Source organism: Hibiscus syriacus, unplaced genomic scaffold (genome assembly GCF_006381635.1).
Source record: "Hibiscus syriacus cultivar Baekdansim isolate YM2019G1 unplaced genomic scaffold, ASM638163v2 tig00110788_pilon, whole genome shotgun sequence".
Classification (NCBI taxonomy): Eukaryota; Viridiplantae; Streptophyta; class Magnoliopsida; order Malvales; family Malvaceae; genus Hibiscus; species Hibiscus syriacus.
In genome coordinates this window covers 1,156,554-1,175,741 of record NW_024062863.1, presented here as the reverse complement: position 1 = coordinate 1,175,741, position 19,188 = coordinate 1,156,554, and the positions used below count along the sequence as shown (strand labels likewise).

At 36.7% G+C, this 19,188-nt stretch overlaps 1 protein-coding gene, 2 non-coding genes and 1 pseudogene across 3 annotated transcripts; 2 read left to right on the top strand and 2 right to left on the bottom strand.

Annotated features, from left to right (window-relative positions):
- The first annotated feature begins 8,144 nt into the window (after positions 1-8,144).
- Positions 8,145-12,718, top strand: LOC120140667 (annotated as a pseudogene).
- Positions 12,719-14,103: 1,385 nt separating this feature from the next.
- Positions 14,104-14,185, bottom strand: TRNAL-UAA. The gene has a single exon. It is a non-coding gene; the product is annotated as a tRNA-Leu (tRNA).
- A 314-nt stretch (positions 14,186-14,499) lies between these two features.
- TRNAS-UGA lies at positions 14,500-14,581 on the bottom strand. Its single transcript has one exon. It is a non-coding gene; the product is annotated as a tRNA-Ser (tRNA).
- A 1,517-nt stretch (positions 14,582-16,098) lies between these two features.
- On the top strand, positions 16,099-17,078 carry LOC120140666 (glucuronoxylan 4-O-methyltransferase 1-like). The gene has a single exon (XM_039155632.1). The coding sequence runs from the start codon at positions 16,141-16,143 to the stop codon at positions 17,071-17,073; it is 933 nt and encodes a 310-aa protein (XP_039011563.1). The 5' UTR covers positions 16,099-16,140; the 3' UTR covers positions 17,074-17,078.
- Positions 17,079-19,188: the final 2,110 nt, after the last annotated feature.

Here is a 19,188-nt window from a genome sequence, read left to right as displayed (position 1 = left end):
CCCCTGCACACCGCCATGATATTCGCAGTGAGCGCTCTCGTCATACCATTTTGGGTAAGGGGGATTTATTGGATTCATAGGATAAGGCGACACTGCATGAGTGTCGAAGAGCTGTTGGTATAGTTCTTTATACGTCATGGGGATGGGATCAAACTGCTCCATTTCCCTTTCTCTTCTTGGTTCCCTCTGGTTCTGTCTGGAAGTACCGGATGGTACAGCTGCTGTGGAATTTGAGCTTGAGATCGTAACCCCTTTGCTGACATTGTAGGTGTTCACATTGTTGATCTCTCGCTCCTTGTTTTCATGGGAGGCTTTTTACTGGAGTCTCCTCCCTCAATCTTCCTTGTTTAATGGCCAACTCGATCATTTCACCGGCCATGACTAAATCTGAAAAACTCCCTGACGTGATTGCTACCAAATGCCCGAAGTAAGGTGCCTTCAAGGTCTGTACAAACAGCTTTCTAGTTTCCTTTTCATCCAAGGGTGGATGAACTTGCACAGATAAATCCTCCACTCTGTGCGTACTGTCGGAAACTCTCATTGTGTTTCTTCTCTAGGCTTTGTAACATGACCCGGTCTGGTCTCATATCGTTGATATGCTTATACTGCTCCAAGAAAGACTTGGCTAAGTCTTTCCACGTCTTGATATGAGTTCGCCTAAGCTGGTTGTACCACCGAATAGCTGAACCGGACAGGCTCTCCTGAAAATAATGGATCAGGAGTTGGTCATTCCCGCCATATCCTGTCATCTTTCGACAGAACATAGTGATATGGGGGCAACTGTTCCCGTCAAACTTCTCAAACTCAGGAATTTTAAACTTTGGTGGAAGCACCAAGTCTGGAACTAAGCTCAGCTCCATTGCGTCCACTCCATAATAATCATGGTCTCCCTGGACCATCTTTATTTGATCTTCTAATATTTTTATCTTTTCTTCCATCTTTTTAGCTTTATCTTCCTCGTCAAAGTGGGGACATGATAATCATCCGGATGATCATCAGGGATGATTGTAGAAGTTTGTATTTTCACAGCAGGTGCAACTTTTGCTTTGGTAACGAATGAGTCCCCGGGTAGTGCTGCTTTCCCTTTAGTAGCAGATGCGTCCCCGAGTAATATTCCGGGTGAGATAACCACTTGCGGGGTTGGTGGTATGGCCACTCCCTCGGAAGAAATGCCCCCTGATGCACTAGCTTGCTGTAGACCCGACAACTTGGCTACGATTTGGTCGACCAAGGACTCCTGATTTTTCTTGATGGACTCAGAGTACTTTCACTGTTCTGAGCCATCTTATCTTCTAGTTCCTTTTGAAGTCTTGCCATGTGCTCTTCGATCTTCTCCATTCTGGCTTCCATTTGTCTCTTTTTGTTCGAGTATTGTGCGGGTGATGTGATGCTTGTGGTGGTAAGCTCGGTGTCTGAGACATGTTCTGTTAGTTAATACGAATGTAAAAACATGGAAAATATAAAATAACCAAACATGAAATATAAAATGCAAGGAATGCAATGTATGATGTATGCAATTGGAGGCATTGATCCAGAAAAGTGTTCATTATTATAAATAACCCTTGTTCAGACAAAAATGTCTTATCTTTTAAGAGACATAAAAACAGATTAAAGGTACATTCGGACTAAATCCTCTAGACCCCGAACAACTTCCAGTAGGTTGACAAGTCTTCTGCCTTCCTCTGTCACTGGTAGAATGCCTTGTCGAACCACACCAGCTTCCCTTGCTAGGCCGTGAAGATGACGGGCTGCTTTTTGCACTTGATCCAGGAAATCTCGGATGGTTGCGTCTCGGGCCCTCACCCTTCGCTGTGCTTGTTCCCAACGGAAACGCCATTGTAATCCTCCGTCGAAAGGCACTATCTGAAGCTCGTTTGCTTGCCTCTTGAACCCATCTATAATAGCTTCTAACTCAGCTATTGTCTTGTCATCTTTCTCATGTCTTTTTTCTAAGTCAGCTATCCGAACTCTCAAGCGCTGGTTCTGATATTGACTATCTGCCAAGCGTCTTTGGGCAGTCTTCATTTGTTCTTTCCAAGCTTTCTCATCAGGCCCCTCAAACTTCCTTTTCAGGCTATGAGCTTCGTCTTTCCAGTATTCAGAGGTTACCTTCAACTTGGAGTTATCCTTGACCTTATCTTGATACCCCTTTCTCAAGTCTTCGAGCTCAAAACGGACTCTTTTTTGTTCTTTTTCCAATTTTTCTGCCCGATCTTTCTGAGAGTCAGCATCAAGCTTCCACTGATAACGTTCAGCTTCAAGTTCCTTTATCCTTTGCTTCAGCTCATTATTCACCGCTTCAAACTCGGTCTTGGCTATCTCGAGTTCAGAAGGGACATGCCTGAGATGTTCTTCCATGGTCCGGGTGTCATCACAATCTGGCACAGGGATGTTGTCATTCTTTCTTAATCTTCGCCACTCCACATAATCCGGAGTGAGCATGCTTCTGGCAGCTACAACATCCATTCGGAATACTTTCCTCCACGAATCGGCTGCTTCTTTGACCATCTTCTTATAGCTATCGCCGTGATACTCAAACTCTGACCTAGCTAACCCGCATGTTGCTGGGACAAACTGACGTGCTCCATATTGTCTAAGTGCTAATAGCGGAGCATACCCGACTGCTCCCCAAAGTCCAAGTAAGGTCACAGTGTCGGAGTCACCACATCGAAAAAGAACATCACTGAGGAATAACCAAGGGGCTCTCCAGACGATATCTCGGTCTTGAAGATGCGTAAAGACCTTCATCCATTTTTCTTTCGAAGCGCCTTCATGCCATTTCAAGGTAATAAATTCACCTAGAGGTGAATAGGTGGTGCTGAAACGGCGGTAGGCAACCCCGTTAGTCTTCCAGAAGTGGTTGTGAATCCAGACCTGAAGGAGCTGAATACACCCGGTAAATCTTCCTCCGCCAGTTCTTCGGCAATGGTTGAGCGATCGAAAGGTCTCGGCCAAGATGGCTGGTGCTGGGTTAACTCGTTTAGAAAGTTGCTCAAATAGTTCCACCACGGCAGCGTCAATGCACCCCAAAGCTTTCGGAAAGATAATCAAACCGTACAGACCCAGTGCAAAAAGGTCTATAGTCTTCCACTCATCAGGGTGGTTTTTCATTAGTTGCTTTATGTGGATCTATTCAATTCCTTCTCCCCTGCCTCTACGCTGAGTCCGATCGATTACCCATTTCTCATCTACTCCTGCAACTTTGGCCAGTGCATTCTTGAAGGGCTGGCTTTTGATGTGTTTAATGTAGGCTCGCTCAAGCTTGATGCTTTCACAATGCAGCAGTGTAGTGTATTCTTCGATGGTAGGCACCATGTCCTCTTGGTTAAAAGTGAAGCAACTATATCCCGGGTTCCAGAATTGGACCATGGCTCTGATTAAGGGCTCATCAGTTTTAACATGAAGCAAGAGTGCAATGTCACCGTACCGTTGGCTGAACTTCTGTCTCTGATCATTCTTCCAACTATCCCAGATATCTCGAAGCTCTTGTACATTGTTTTGTTTTAGGCTGATAGGGGTGTAGCGAACCAACTCTGACACATAGCTTCCTTGAAGACTGTCTCCCTTTTCACTTTGAGTCTTCTCGGACCATAGTCGTGCCTCGGCGTTTTCAATCTCTTGTATTACGACACCTTTGTCCATAAATTCAGATTATTTGAGTTTTAATAAAACACCTTTTTAGGGATCAATGGCCTTTTGTTATGATGCAAATGCTAAAAACAAACACAAAGGCAAAAAGGTTAGTAAAATATAAATAGATAAAAATAAATAAAAATAAATGGTAAATGAAAAAACATAAAAAATAAAAAGGTTAGGAAAGAAATGTCCTAGGTTTTGGAATGTGGTTTTGGGGTAGGCTCTATTCATTCAAAGCTTCCCGGTTTGGGTTCTAAAAACGGTACTCGAGTTCTCCTTGTTGGCGCCCCCTTGGACCGACCAGACCCTTAGTCCGAAACCCATCACAGGCTTGTGTGGACTAAGTTAAACTCGAGAGGACACATTCCCTTATGCCCATACGGAGAATAAATTCACACGAAGGCATAAGGTATATGAATCCCGAAGGTTACTTGCTAGGCCCATACGGTGAATAAATTCACACGAAGGCGTCGCTTTCGCCCCCACTTAAAAAGGGTTCGGAGCTCGGGTATAGAGCCTGAGATAGAAACTTTTCAAAAATCTGAAATCATTGAAAAAATATTAGTACAACTATTTATTTGAAAAAGAATCAAAGGTAAATAATCGGAACTGAATAAATAAATTAAAATTTAAATTTACAATTTCCGCATAAAAAGACAACCAGAAATTAATTCTGGCCTGACTCACTTACCTGTCCCCAGCGGAGTCGCCAAACTGTCGTGACCGTCTTTCGGTTAAAAGTGAAATTGGGCTTCGACTTGAAGAATGCGGATTGGAGTCGCCACCGATCATTAAAAAAATAAATGGGTTGATCGGATACCCTATTTCTTACCTGATCTGCGTCTTATCAGAAACGTGTCGGGTTCGGGAGTCGGTTACGGTCAAGGAAGGATTAGCACCCTTGAACCATCCTGTCGGTACCAATTAATTTTCTGGTTGTCTTAATTGCGAAAATTAAAAATTAAAATTAAAATTTAAGTTACCCGATTCAAATTGCTTACCTTTGATTGATTGAAAATATGCCCTTAAATAGCCGAGAAACGTGTTAGATAAAAAAATGTAATAAAAACAAATGAAATCAAGAAAAATAAAAAGGGTAAGGAAGCAATAAAATAAAGATAAACAGTGTATAAAATAACAAAATGACAATGAAGCAAATGTAAAAAACAAATAATAAATAAATACATAAATGAAATGAAAGAAAAATAGACAGGAAAAACGAAATAAATAAAGTACAAGAAAAAATAATATATATATATATATATATATACAAATAATGATATAAAAGAGGTAATATACGTAAATAAATATAATACATAAAGATGATGAAGTACTAAGTATAATGTATATATATAAAATAACGGAGAAAAGTATATATAGATAATAGAACGAAATATTAAAAAAATGGTAGTAATAAATACATGAAAAAAAATCAGAAAAGAGGGAACATAAATAATAAATAGATAATATATATATATATATTAAAAAAAATGTATATACCGTAAAACATAAATATAAATATAAGAAAATTAAAAGAAATAAATAAAGGAATTAAACTACCGAGGATTAAATTGAACGAAACGAAAATTGGAGGCCAGATTTCGAAGTAAATTAATGTGAAAGAAAAAAAAAATCAGAAATAAGGGCAAAACAAATATAATGAAAATGAGGGGGACTAAAACACAGTTTACCCTTTTAATCTTAAAAATGCGCAGATCATTACGGGCTTACTAAATAAGCCAACATTTTTTTTAACTCATTTCCTTCTCTTCTCCAAAACCAGAAAGAAAGAGAGAGTTAAACTCTCAACCTTCCCTCACCGGGGAAGGGAACGCCGCCCGTCAACGGCGATAACCACGGCGTCCGGTGCGGTGGCGCACGGCGGTCGTAGGGACCAAAACGGTCCCAAAAATTTCCTTTTCTCACCCTTAACCCGATTCCCAACTTATTTCGGCTAAAAATCGACCCCTAACACCTAGATCTAATTTTTTACCTTTCGAAAGTTTGGAACTCTGATGACCGTCGGGCTTCCGAAATGGGAACAAGGTATAGCTTCCTCTCTTTTTCTCTTTCTTTTCTTTCCACCTTCAAATCTCTGTATATATATTGTATTTTTGTGTAAAGAAAAGGAAAAAAAAATCGTGTAAAGCAGTGTGTATGCGTGCAAAAAAAAAGCTTGTATTTCTCTTCACTATTCGTAAAAAAGAACCGTCCCCCAAATGGGTTCTGATTACATATATTTATAGGAATAAAAATCCTATTTTTAGATGTGGTTACAGAGTCCTATTCTAACTCTATTTGTTGGTTGTTGGTGTTGATGCCGAGATCCTTGCGTTGTACGTTCCGGGGTTGGAGTCTCACATATCCACGAAGGTGGTTTGTTGCCAGGAATTACGGGGGAGAGGAGTGACCAGTGAAGACTCGTGAGGCATGGGGTCTTTGCATGGCTGGAAACAAGGGATACGGCGCTAGGGTTCAACATGGAAGCTGATGATCACCAGCCGGGCCTTCTGTTGGATCCCTCTTGTATTTGTCGGGCCATATGTGGTATTGAATTTGGGCCCGACAGACTGCAAAACAAATATATATATGTAAATACGATATATGTAATAAAATAAAATATATTATATAATATAAGTATATTATATAATATCAAAAAGACAAAATTTGGTGTCTTCAAAATGTAAGGTTAAAATACGATACAAATTAGGCGTGATAAAAAATATTATCAAAAGAATAATATTTTAAGTTAAACGTAGTTTAAAATATTATATTATTTATAATCTTTTTGTAATTTAAAATGTACGAAGAATGATATTTTTAATTATATCTAATCTAAAATATTATATATTTTTTATAATATTTTTTATAATATTTTTTTATCTCGTTCAATTTATATAACTTTAAATTTTAGTTTGTACTGTAAAACTGTCTTCATTGAATACTATGAGTCTATGAATGTTTGGGAATTTATTTTTATTAATATTTTTCCTACTTGATTGGGGAATCTTTCATGTTAGGATAAAATTGTGAAGCAAAGGTATCTTTCTTTAGTCCAAAGAAACGCGAATGGGGACACAAGAAAGGAATCCAATCAAGACAAGGATCTATTTTATCTAATTTTAAAATTAATGGTAAGTTTGTTTTATTATAATTGATTTTTTTAATTTTTTAGTGTTTAGTTGGTAGAAAATCTATAATCAATATAACTCGTTTTTCTAGTCAATAAAATTTCTTTGTATTTTTTAAAAAATGATTTATGATATAAGTTAATTGTTAAATTTTTCACTCCAAACATATAAATATTCAAAATAATATTGTTTTATATGTTTAATATTAATATACTATTTTAGTTATATTTTTAAAAAATATGAATTATTAAAATATATTTATTAATAAGATTAATAATATGATATTTTATTTTCAATGTTAATATATTTAATTATATTATAATAATATACAATATTGTATTTTTAGTTTAATAATATATAATAAATTATATTACCTATTTTAATAATATTATGGACATGAATAATATTAAATAAAAATAAATTGGATATCAGTAATTATTTTTTTAAATAATAGTACTTATTGTATTTAATAATTAATTTTAAGATTTAATTATTAAAAATATTTAAGATTTTAAAAATCGTCTTGATAAAAATTAAATTTAAATAAAAATTTAACTTTTTGGTTAAAGTCAATGGTTAAAGTTCACGTGTTGACTCGGACAAGTTGACTCGAACGAATTAACTCAGTTCGGCTCAAACAAACCCGGTTTGAGGCGGCCCAATCCACCTGGACCATTTTAGAAGAAATCATGATTGGGGAGGAGCCCCACGCGCACCCGACGAGAGACCCTAGGTGATCGACTGATTACTCCTATAACTTTAATTATCCAATTGAAATTATTATTCAACCAAACATCAACTCAAAATCCATTGGAAATAAAAGAAAAGGGCCAAAACCCTTGCTCACGTCGACAATCGACGGAATTGGTGACGTTGACACGACCCACCAGTCAAGTTTTGAGCGGAACAGGTCGGGGATCATATTGGTGACGGCGGTGAGGCGAGACGGTCGACGAATCGACCAGAATCGATGAAAAAGGTGACGATGACACTATGGGTTTTCTCCCTTCTATTCATGACGCTCGACAATCGATTGGGGTCGTTGACAGTTGGAGACCGATCGTCGGAGGATGCCGATTCGACTGGTGGCAATGAAGTGCGACAATGGCGGTTGGACGACAACGTATTTGGCGAGGACGGCGGCTAGGGCTTAGGATTTGGGGAAAATCGGGAATTGGGGATTTTGGAAAAATTAGAGGTTAATCGGGTTTTAACCTACTAGGATAATTTGAGAAAATTTAAGGTTAGATCCTTAAACTTCAAACATATTCCAAAATTGAGCTACAACTTTTAAAAATTTTATAATTTCATCCTTAACTTTTCCTTTATTACGAGTTTAATTCGATAGTTTAAATTAATAAAATCTAACCACTAAATTTGTGCGTCACAATACGTACTGAAATTATAATCGCAAATTCGTGAAAATCGGAAACCTCTGTTCTTTATACTCTTTCCTCTTCCCGGTCGGAAAATTTTCCGGTGAGTTTTCCCCCACAGTAGGCCCGACCTAAGATTGTTCCATTTTTCTCATCAAAATCAAGAAACTTCTAAGAATTTCCCCGCGCTTTTTCTGAAGCCAAGAGTCTTCAGTTTTTTCTATCACTTCAGTTTCCCTCTTCACATCTGCTCAAGTTGTTTATAATCAGTCATTTCGAGCTGAAATTTTAATATATTTTAGCTGTTTGATTGGAATCCCCTGATTCGACTTAAATTAAGTTTCTAATTTTGGTACGTGGTTTATTTATTTTTGTTAATTTGTTTCTATCCGTTTTTCTTTAGTATCAGAAAATTGGAAATTCTATGCGTTTAGCATGAATTTGAGATGGCAAGTCAACGTGGTTCGTCGAGGCAAAGTTTTTCAACGGTAAGTATGTCACCAGCGAGAAAAAGAATGTCGGAGAGTGGCGGTTCAGAATCTATCCGAAAACACTTACCATCTTGTCATTCTATGTAAGTTTTTTTTATTTTCAAATCTTGTGTTTCATTTTTTACCACGATAATAGTTAATTTTGCTAAGGAAAATTTTAGATTATCATTTGTAAAAGGCACAGTTTAGTGTGTTAGTGTTTGATTAAGAAAAAGGATAACTGAATTTGAATGGAGTGAAGAAATACTATAAAACATATAACCAATATATATTCTTTAAGTTGCTTTGGAAAAAGATCTTTAGCTTTAGTGCTACTGCTTGCTTAATCTTAAATAGTTCAGGGAATAACTGATTGGATAAACTTGTGGGTCGCTTCTAGATGATTCCTTACAACTGTTTCCACTGTGGATCATGCAAAATTATTTTCTATTTTGATCATTGGTAAAAATTTGTGGAATTCATGTTTTAAATGTAAATTATGTCAAATTAGTGATGAAAAATGGTATAGATTCTAACTAATACCATAAAATTTCATCCTCGAAAAAGCAGTAATGGAACTTTTTGTTTAAACTTGCACGTGGAAGGGCGCTTTCTGGTGAGCGTACTGTGAAGAAGTTGCGTTTATCAAAGGCTTTGACAATACCTGATAGTACAAGCATTCATGAAGCTTGCTGTAGGATGGCTGCTCGTGAGGTTGATGCTTTATTGCTCACCGACTCTAATGCATTACTTTGTGGAATCCTCACGGACAAGGTGTGGCATATTATTGTGGACTGTAACAAATTACTTTGTGTAATCCTCACGGCATTTCAGATTTGACACTTGTATGAAAATCCTTTTTCATTTATTTATTCTTTCGCTCTAGGGGGGTGGGAGAGTGACTTTCATACTCACTACCTTCAGACGTTTATTGAACTTTAACTATCCCTACCTTCAGACGTTTATTGAACTTTGACTGTGATATTTCTTATTTATTGAGTGTCCAGTTTTTTTAATGCCTGAAGGACATAGCCATAAGAGTGATTGCTCGGGAGCTTAATCTGGATGAGACACCAGTTTCCAAAGTGATGACTAGGAATCCTGTATTTGTTCTTTCTCTCTTGCTGTGAAAGCCCTTCAGAAGATGGTGCAAGGTTGGCCTTTGTGATAGACAACCACCCTTCTGTGTGATATGCTTTCTAATAGCTTACCCTCTAATGTTGTTTTGATTTCATTATAAGCAGGAAAATTTAGACACTTGCCTGTTGTAGAGAAACGGGAAGTCGTTGCTTTACTCGATATAGCTAAGTAAGTGTTTGCATGATGATATTGCTCGAATGGAAAGGGTAGCTGAAAAGGGAAAAGCCATTGTTGCAGCTGTTGAGGGTGTAGAAAAAAATTGGGGAACATCTTTATCTGGTTGGTGGATAATGTTTTCTTTTGTCTTTGATGTAGTTGTTTTTGTGCATTGTTGTGGTATTCCTTTTCTGTTTTTAGCTTTGGTATCAACAAACCAGTTAAGTCTGTGCAATCTTATGCGGTGATTTGCAGGTCAGAGTACGTTCACTGAGACACTGCGGGAGCGTATGTTCAAGCCGTTAATGTCTACGATTATTACAGACAATCAAAAGTAGGTAATACTTTCTCTTTCTATCCTTCACTCTGGTCCTTTGCACAATCTCTGTTAATGGTATTCTGTTCACAAATGATGCTATGAGTAGCTTTGCTTAACGTGATGCCCATCTGTCAGGATTGTAACAGTTTCACCTGATGACACAGTTTTAGTGACTGCAAAAATGATGCTTGAATATCAATTTAACTCTGCTGTTGTGACAGTTGACAAAAAAAACACGAGGGATTATAACGTGAGTCTATTTTGAATCAAATTCCAATTCAACATTGTTTGTTATGCAGCTGAGGGAGGGAAGGAGTATTATAATCTGTTTTATTTATTTTAATTGTTGCAGTTGTCATTGGCCTATATTCTAAATTATGCCTTTGAATTTCTAACAGTTCGAAGGATATATCGATGCGGGTAATAGTGCAAAATCTACCCCCAGAGACTTCTACCGTAGAGACGGTAAATTTTGCCTTGATCTCCGTTTTATTTTCCCATGTCAGCAGTATTTTATTCTCATGACTTGGCCGTATAAACTTTATTAGTATCTTATCAATTTCAAACCTATATAATAAGTGAATTGTTGAGTTCTAGTCATTTTGCTTTGATTTCATGTATAGGTCATGACTCCTAACCCAGAATGTGCAACAGTTGACACACCAATTGTTGATGCTTTGCATACCATGCATGATGGGAAATTTTTACACCTTCCTGTGGTAGATAGAGGTGATATGAATTACTACCTTGCAAAGAATGTATTGTTATAAGTACATCAAACTAGTTCTTGATAAGTTTATATGGTTGGATGCAGATGGAGAGATTGTTGCTATTGTTGCTGTACTCCACATCACTCATGCTGTTGTTGGCACAATAAGTCAGTATTTTTCTAAGACTTTGGTGTTCTTGAAGTAATCTTATATGAATATTTATTCTAAAGCATTTAACAGACTTGTTTTAATACTTCCGTAGATGGGTTTGAGAATTCAAAGAAGAATATGATCCTTTTTTTCCTATTTGCTTTTCAATTCATGGTTTTTATGGTGATGCAAAGGTTTTGGGATTCTGCATTGGCCTTACCACCCAATGAAGTTGATGATGACACTCGAAGGTTTCCTATATTGATGTTTCTCTGATTATATAGTTGTGATTTTTGCCATTACTGTTTACTAACTTAGTGATAGTGACGTCTCAGTGATAATTCTTTGAAGGTGTCTTCTGATGTAGCTGAGATAGGGAGAGATCTTCCCTATCCTTCATCCAATTTGCCAAATACATTTAATTTCAAATTACAAGATAAAAGGGGACGAGGCATAGATTCTTTTGTGGTATGCAACTGTTTTTTAGCTCATGAACTGGGCAATTCAATGAAAATATGGCCCTTTATTTTGCATGCGGCACAGGTGCAAGTGTTGGTTGTCTTTCAACCTATAAAAAACTTATGCAGCCTAACCAAAACTTGCCAAGTTATAAATGATACTAGCTCCAAGAATTGATCCTTCACTTTTTCTGGTCCAAGTTCTAATCTTATGGTTAATATGTGTGATTAACCATCAGTTAGTGGTGCACTGGTGCTCTATTGAAAACAATATTCTAGCGGACATGAAGGCCTTTTCCCAACTTTCTTGAGCATCATGCACAGTAGATATTCTAGGAGGGATCTTATCCTTCATCAACAACCTGCATTTATACCTACTGTAATGTCCGGGAAAATCGTATATTAATGGGTATTTTGCTGATTGCTTCTCAATACAGATACATGAAGTATTACGGATCTTATTACTGCAATCCTTCATAGACTGGAGGATGACATAGACAGGAACATGGTTCCTCAAATTCTGGTAGGCATTTGGGAAAAAAATAGTTTATGATGAAGATGATGACGATGGGTAGCTAACATACATGTTATGATAATTGGTGGATAAATTATGCAGTATGGAGATGAAGACCATGACAAAGTTGTATTGACATCAGACAGTGGTCTTGCAGCGGCTGTGGAGCATGCAAAACTAGCTGGTTGGAAGGTATGACCGAACTGTCTGTCTTTTCATGGATAGAGAGCCGATAGAGCATTTTACAGTGGAATTCACCATTTACCATTACTCGGAAACGATAACATACTTGTGTATGATTAAAAGTTGACACTTGAAAGTAGACATGGCTAGGTCTGTACAACTCCTTAGCTATAAGGGAAACCTGTAAATTTTAAAATTTTCCTGATTCATTAAAATTTGGTTGGTGAATTGTGCAGGGTTTGAGATTGCATTTAGATTATTCAGGAAAACAAAATCATCGAAGGGGTTCGGTTTCAGGAAGCTTGGATTATGCTCAATCTGATGCGTTGGCTGCCGCGTACAGTGCGGTTGCAGCAGGGGCTGCTGTTGTTGCCGGGTTGGGTTTAATAAGCATACTTGAAGAAAGCCGGTAATTAGCTTTTTTTTTAGAAACTTCCAATTTATAGATTGCTCAAAGCATTTCTTGTGCTTGATTTCTCCCCTAATTTATTAGGTCAACATACAATAGCATACAAATGAAGAAATCTTTTTTCCCATTTCCTCTTTGTTTAGTTTTTTTATTAAATTCATAGATTATAAAAAAATACAAAACAGTCACTCAACTCTAAAAAATAACAACTTAGTCGTTTTCGTTAAAAAAATGTTAAAAAAAAAGAATCAGGGAGCTGTAAGAATGGTGGACCATAAGATGGGATTGCAAAGCTTGTTTTTCATAGAATAGATGATATGCAAAGCTGATCCCATGGTGTTTTCTAAATGCTTAAGGCCTTTTGTAAATAAAAGTTCACACAAGATTTCGAGTGTCTCCTTAACCACTCGAACATATCGACAAGGCTCTGAGAGTAAATAGATTAGTAAGCTATTAATCTCGTAAATACTCAATTAATTACCTCAAAGATTTCGAGGCTCTTTCTCTTTATTTCTTTTGATAACATGTTTCATCCCTTCAAAATCCAATAGCTCAAAACAAAGTGCAGATCAATGTGAATGAATTCTAGATAGAATTAATCCCGACATTCAATGAAATTAGAGAGTTGAAGACAGTATGCAGGCATATAGGTTCATATTCCTCTACTAATGCACCATTTCCTGCAACCAAAATGATCATACTAACCTTATACGGAACATGGACTCTGCCAAGTAGATATGTCCATAACGAGCTCACGTTGTTGATCTAATAGAAGCCTGATGTATTTGCCCTCGATTGCAAGCTCCTATAAACATAACAACCAGATTACATTCCTGTTTTACAGTCATTAAACACTACTGTTCAAAGTAAATATGAAATTGATAACCTAAAGACTATTAAATTATGAGCATTACACTGCAAAATACCTTTCTGAGATTCAAGGCTCCGTGTGTTCCAATTTCTCAATCTCTGCTCTTTTTTCAGGAATCTTCGCAGCTGAACCCGTTTCAATGCTTTGCCTACTAAGATGTTAAAAAAACGAACAGCAGAAACAATTCCTTGAGCTAATCGAAACACATCCTACGAATAAAAAACTACAGAACAAATTTGCATTTTCTTTAGTAATTTATAATCAAGGATCGCAGAGTTTGGCTGATTTAAACAATGAAATCAGGCTTTTAAGTACCTCTTGAAAATTGGTAATGCCAGTGAGCATAGCACGAAGAGAAGCATATACTTCAAGCAGCGAGAGCTCCTTTGCCGTTACCTCCAACTCCACCATTTCTAAATGATGGTGGCCATCAGATGCCGATCACTGTTGCCTAAAACAGAGCCGTTGTAGTTAAGAGAAGGACCGTTAGAAGCAGCAATGGTTAAGTAGTATTAGAAGAGAGTTTGTATTTGAAGCTAGAGATTGAAAAAAAAATCAAGCAAATCAAGAAAAACTAAACCGTCGACAGCAGGGTTAGAACCTGCGCGGATAGTGCCCAACAGATTTTAAGTCTATCTCCTTAACCACTCGGACATATCGACGCCTTGGTCTTGGTAGTTTTATGACAATTTTCAAAAGCGGAGAGCACGGCGCGAAGAGAAGCTACGCAGTTGTTTTACTTCAAACTAGCCTCAGGAGAGCACAACTGCCGCCACCTCCAGTTCCATTCATTTCTAAGTGACGACCGATGGCACCACCAGCTGCGGAATAATCGTTGCTTAAAACTGAGCTGTTGAGCAAAGAAGGTAAAATAAAAGCACAAAAACAAACATAAGAAGGAAGAATCGTCGTCAGCAGTGTTTGAGAATTGACAATATCGTTATCGGCTGCCAAATTATAGCTGCTTAAAAAGAATCGTCGACAGCAGGGTTCGAACCTGCGCGGGCAGTGCCCAACAGATTTCAAGTCTGTCTCCTTAACCACTCGGACATATCGACGCCTTGACGTCAGGGTTTGTAATATCTTAATCATTGATAATTTCATCCAGCACAGTGCGAAAAGAAGCAACGGTTTCTTCAGCTAAATGTTTTAGCCCTCTTTTTCTTTCCCCTGTTTGGTTGCCGAGAAACTTTCAATGGAGGATTTTACTGTCCCCAAGTAAAAGATGAACCAAAATCTTCAGATAAAACTTAAAAGAGATGAGAGTTGGCATTCACTTCAGTAGAAAGAAAGCGTAATTTTTAATTCAATCTGATTTTCTTGGTAAAAAATTAAATATACATTTTTTTCTTCATCTTATTAGAAGTGATATATCGTTAAAGGATTTAAGAGCGATGATTAAAAAAAATGTTTTTGCTAAAGATAGTGACTAAATCGATAACACTTTAAAAGTTAGACGACTCAATTGAAAAGTCATCATATTTTATGGACTGAGAGGAATGCAGTTCAGGTGTGAGAAATTTACTCTTTGAATAATTTGTACCGTGAAAATGGCTTCACACTTTCATGTTGCCTGTTGGGTTTGGTTTTTGAGAGCTTTCCTCATTTCAGCAACTACAAGAAGAAATTCTCAAAAACTCAGAAGAATGTGGTTGTTGAACATACCCCCAAACGGTAACTAGATTAATACAGCTTCATGGCCTCGTATTTTTGATTTCCTCGAACAAGTAGTCGTGTTTAAAACTCATATTCACACGTAATTACGAGTGTATAATCGTGTATCCGAATCCAAACTTATATGTAATGTTTTCATTTCGAATAAGATGAAAATTGTTAATTTTATTAAAAATAGAAAAATATCCAAACTCACGTTAGACGTTAGCACTTAGGCATATTGGTATTTTCTTAAATTCTCCAAGTTTGAACCCTATGTTTCTATATATGTTCCAATATGAATATGACTGTGATTATAACTAATGCTACACACATCTTTATATCCGAATAACATACATCAAAATTTTTTACTCAACTTATAAACACCTCTAGCGCACAGATTATAACTCGCATCCGTAAATTTACATAACTCGCACTGAATCTTTGAAAGATTTGGGGTCCCAAAAACAAAAAAATAGAGAAGTTTGAAAGGGATGAAGCAACAAACTGTACCAAACAAAAGCATAGAACATTAAAATACATCGATGAACCTATCAAACAAATTACCTACACTTGTCGACTTCATATATATATATATATATACACTTGAAGATTACACTATTCGAAAGATACAGTGAACCTAAAACACGAACTGTACAATTGGGACATGAAATATAAAATATAAAGTTTAATTACTTCATTGTTTTACACGGATTGTATATCTTTTTTTAGTTGCAGAAATACCAACGTTTGAACCGCAGCAATTAGATGACAGTTCTTGAAACAAAAGCAAAGACACCATTTCTTCTTCCTCACTCAACATGATTCTAAGATTGATACCATAACAATATTTCAATGGCGTCTTAACTGCCTTGACAGAAGTCCTCGTTATCAAAAACCCACCACCATCCTGTCCAAAATAATCTGCTAATATTGCCCTGTTAGGTGCTGGAAAAGGAAGAAAATGCCTCCACAACTCTCTAATGGCGTTGCCTCTCAGATCAGTCCTTCGGTTCAGTTCTGCAATGGAGCAGGCTTGCGTTCAAGCCCCAAACATGGCGGAATAGCTAGAAGGACGAAATTCCATGGAAAAAATCTACTTCCGGTCCTTGTTCTCGTCCTTTCTTGCCTTTCCATTCTCAGGCTTCTTAAAATAGCAATGATTACTTCACATTCTTCGTCTTCGTTTCAATCAAATGCACCATCGACGGTTGATTTAGAGTTCGACCGCCGTCTCAAAACCTCCACGGCCTCCGCCCTCACCCCGAAGGAATTCATGGTTCTTTCAAAGATCATTACACGTAAAGCACCTTGTAATCTCCTTGTTTTCGGTCATCAATCACAGTATGTCAATCTCTCGTCAATAAACGCCGGAGGAATCACTGTTTTTCTCGAGGATGATCCACACAAGACAAGCGAAATCAAAGCTGATTTCAACGGAACTCGAGTTTATAATGTTAAGTATCAAGCACCAGCTAAGAAGGCATACGATTTGCTCAAGCATGCAAGGGGAAATCCAGCTTGTTCTCCCGCCACGAACATGATGTATCAATCGACCTGCAAATTGGCATTGAGAAACTTACCTGAAGAAATTTATAAGCTTAAGTGGGATGTGGTGGTGGTGGACGGGCCGACCGAGGACTCGCTTGATGCACAGGGGAGGATGTCGACGATCTACACCGCGGGCATGTTGGCGAGAGGTGCTGAGACTGGGAAGACGACTGATGTTGTGGTTCATGATGTTCATCGGACGATTGAAAAATGGTTTTCTTGGGAATTCTTGTGCGAACAAAATTTGGTTTCTGCTAAAGGGAAACTCTGGGATTTTAGAATAACTGCAGATCAATCCAATTCTACAAGCTTTTGCTCTTCTGAAACGGTTCATCTAATGTCATAGCCTTCTTCTTCTTCTCTATGGCTTTCACTAGAATTTTGCTGGTTAATAAGAAATGCTTGGTATATAATTTGTTATCCGAATTTAATATTTTCTAATGTAATATCTATACTTTTTACAGTCTAGTATTTAAATTTGATCATTTTTCCATAATATGTTATTTAACATGATATAATATTTTTTGTCCCATGTTATAATTTCATTGATAGTTAAAACTTAAAATATTATATACCTAATAATGGTATATTAAAGTTGTTGAATTATATTAAAAATATAAATATCATATTAAAATTGATACATTTAAATAATAAATATTAAAATAAACAAACAAAAAAACCAGTTTTTGTATTATAAAGTATGTAGAACGCAAATAAAAGAGAATGTTGTTTTTCTTTAAAAAAAAAGTAATTTATTTATATTTTATTATGTTATAAAATGTACTCATTGAGTTACTTTAGTTATAAAAGAGAATATTGTTTTCCTTAAAATACTCAAATTCGAGCAGTTACGTCTGCAATGTATGTAGTATCATTGCTTTAAATAAATTTTGAACATATATTATCTTATAATTATTTCATGCTATTTTTAAAAAAATTAAGTAAAAAAATAAAACTAATAGCAAAAAACGTTAATAAGACTAAATAATTATCGATTTACTCATTATTATCCTATCAAACTCAAACTCAAAAATTTAAAAATTTAAAACTTAAATATTATGTCCAAATTTAAGTCTTTTCAATTTATTTAAATCTTATCTAATCAATTAAATCTTAGTTTGAAATATCTTTAATTCATACTTAATAAATATCATCATATATTTAAAACAAGTATTATCTTATAAGGGGTAATGGCGTCGCACGATTCTAGGGTTCTCCGAGCGTCTATTAGCGGGTCTAATGGGTTCTGAGATTTCTATTGTGTTCCGACGACTTGTTCAATTCTCTCTTTCTTCTTTTTTGTCTCCTCTTGTTCGGTTTTCTCCTTTTCATGGATTGGCGGAAATTGTTCCAGTGTTCAACAAACCAACAACTCAACTATTTTCCCCCAAATGAGAAAAACGGCGTTCGAACGGTTCATCCTCCACCAGAAGTGTTTGAAGGAGGAATCTCTGATTGGAAATACTCTCTTGTGGGTCAATTTCTGGGTGCAGCTCCGAATTTTGCAGCAATGAAAATGATCATCATCAGTTTATGGAAAAATTCACAGCAAGGTTCTAACGTTCAAGTCAGTTATGCTGGACCAAATCTCTATCTGTTTTCATTCGATTCTGATTCTGCTCGTGACTGGGTATTAGAAAATGGTCCTTGGCACATCTATAATAAGCCTCTGATCCTTAGGCAATGGGAACCCAACTTGAAAAAACTTCATTTTGACCTAACCAGAATTCTGATTTGGGTTCATTTATACAATGTGCCACTTGAATTATTCACTAATGTTGGTTTGAGTTACATTGCTAGCGCCATAGAGTTTCCTTTGTCAATGGACTCTGTCACAACCACTAAAACTAGATTGGAATTTGCCAAAGTCTGTGTTGAAATAGGGGCGTCTGATGTGATTCCTAAATTTATTAATGTTGTGCTTAACAATGGCCAATAAACTTTTATTTTAGTAGAAATTCCTTGGCTTCCCCCATGTTGCAAGCCTTGTAATTCTTTTGGTCACAGTTCTAAAAACTGTAAAAACAATCCAAACTCCTCCCATACAACTCAAATATGGAGGAAAAAGGATCCTTCAACCTCTGATTCTTCAGGAAACAATAACTTACCTTCTTCAAATGAGGTAGATTCTGTCTCTGTTAAGGAAAATGTTGCTGGCAATTCTATTCCACCTCCTCTTCCTATTACTACCTCTTATTCTATTGTTCCAGTAGAAGACTCTCATCCATCTTCCTTACCATCTAGTATGGAAATTGAAAATGATCTTGCTTGTGTCTCTACTGCTGAAGCTGATTCAAATAAAGGTTCTAAATCTCCTGTTAAAAAGAGTAGATGAAGGCCACCTAAAGGCAAATTGGCCAAATCTTTAGCCGGTTCAAGTAACCGTTTTGAGATCCTTTCGGTTGAAGAGACTACCCAAGCCTCAGAAACCGTGGGGAAACAACCAAAAGTGGCAGCATCA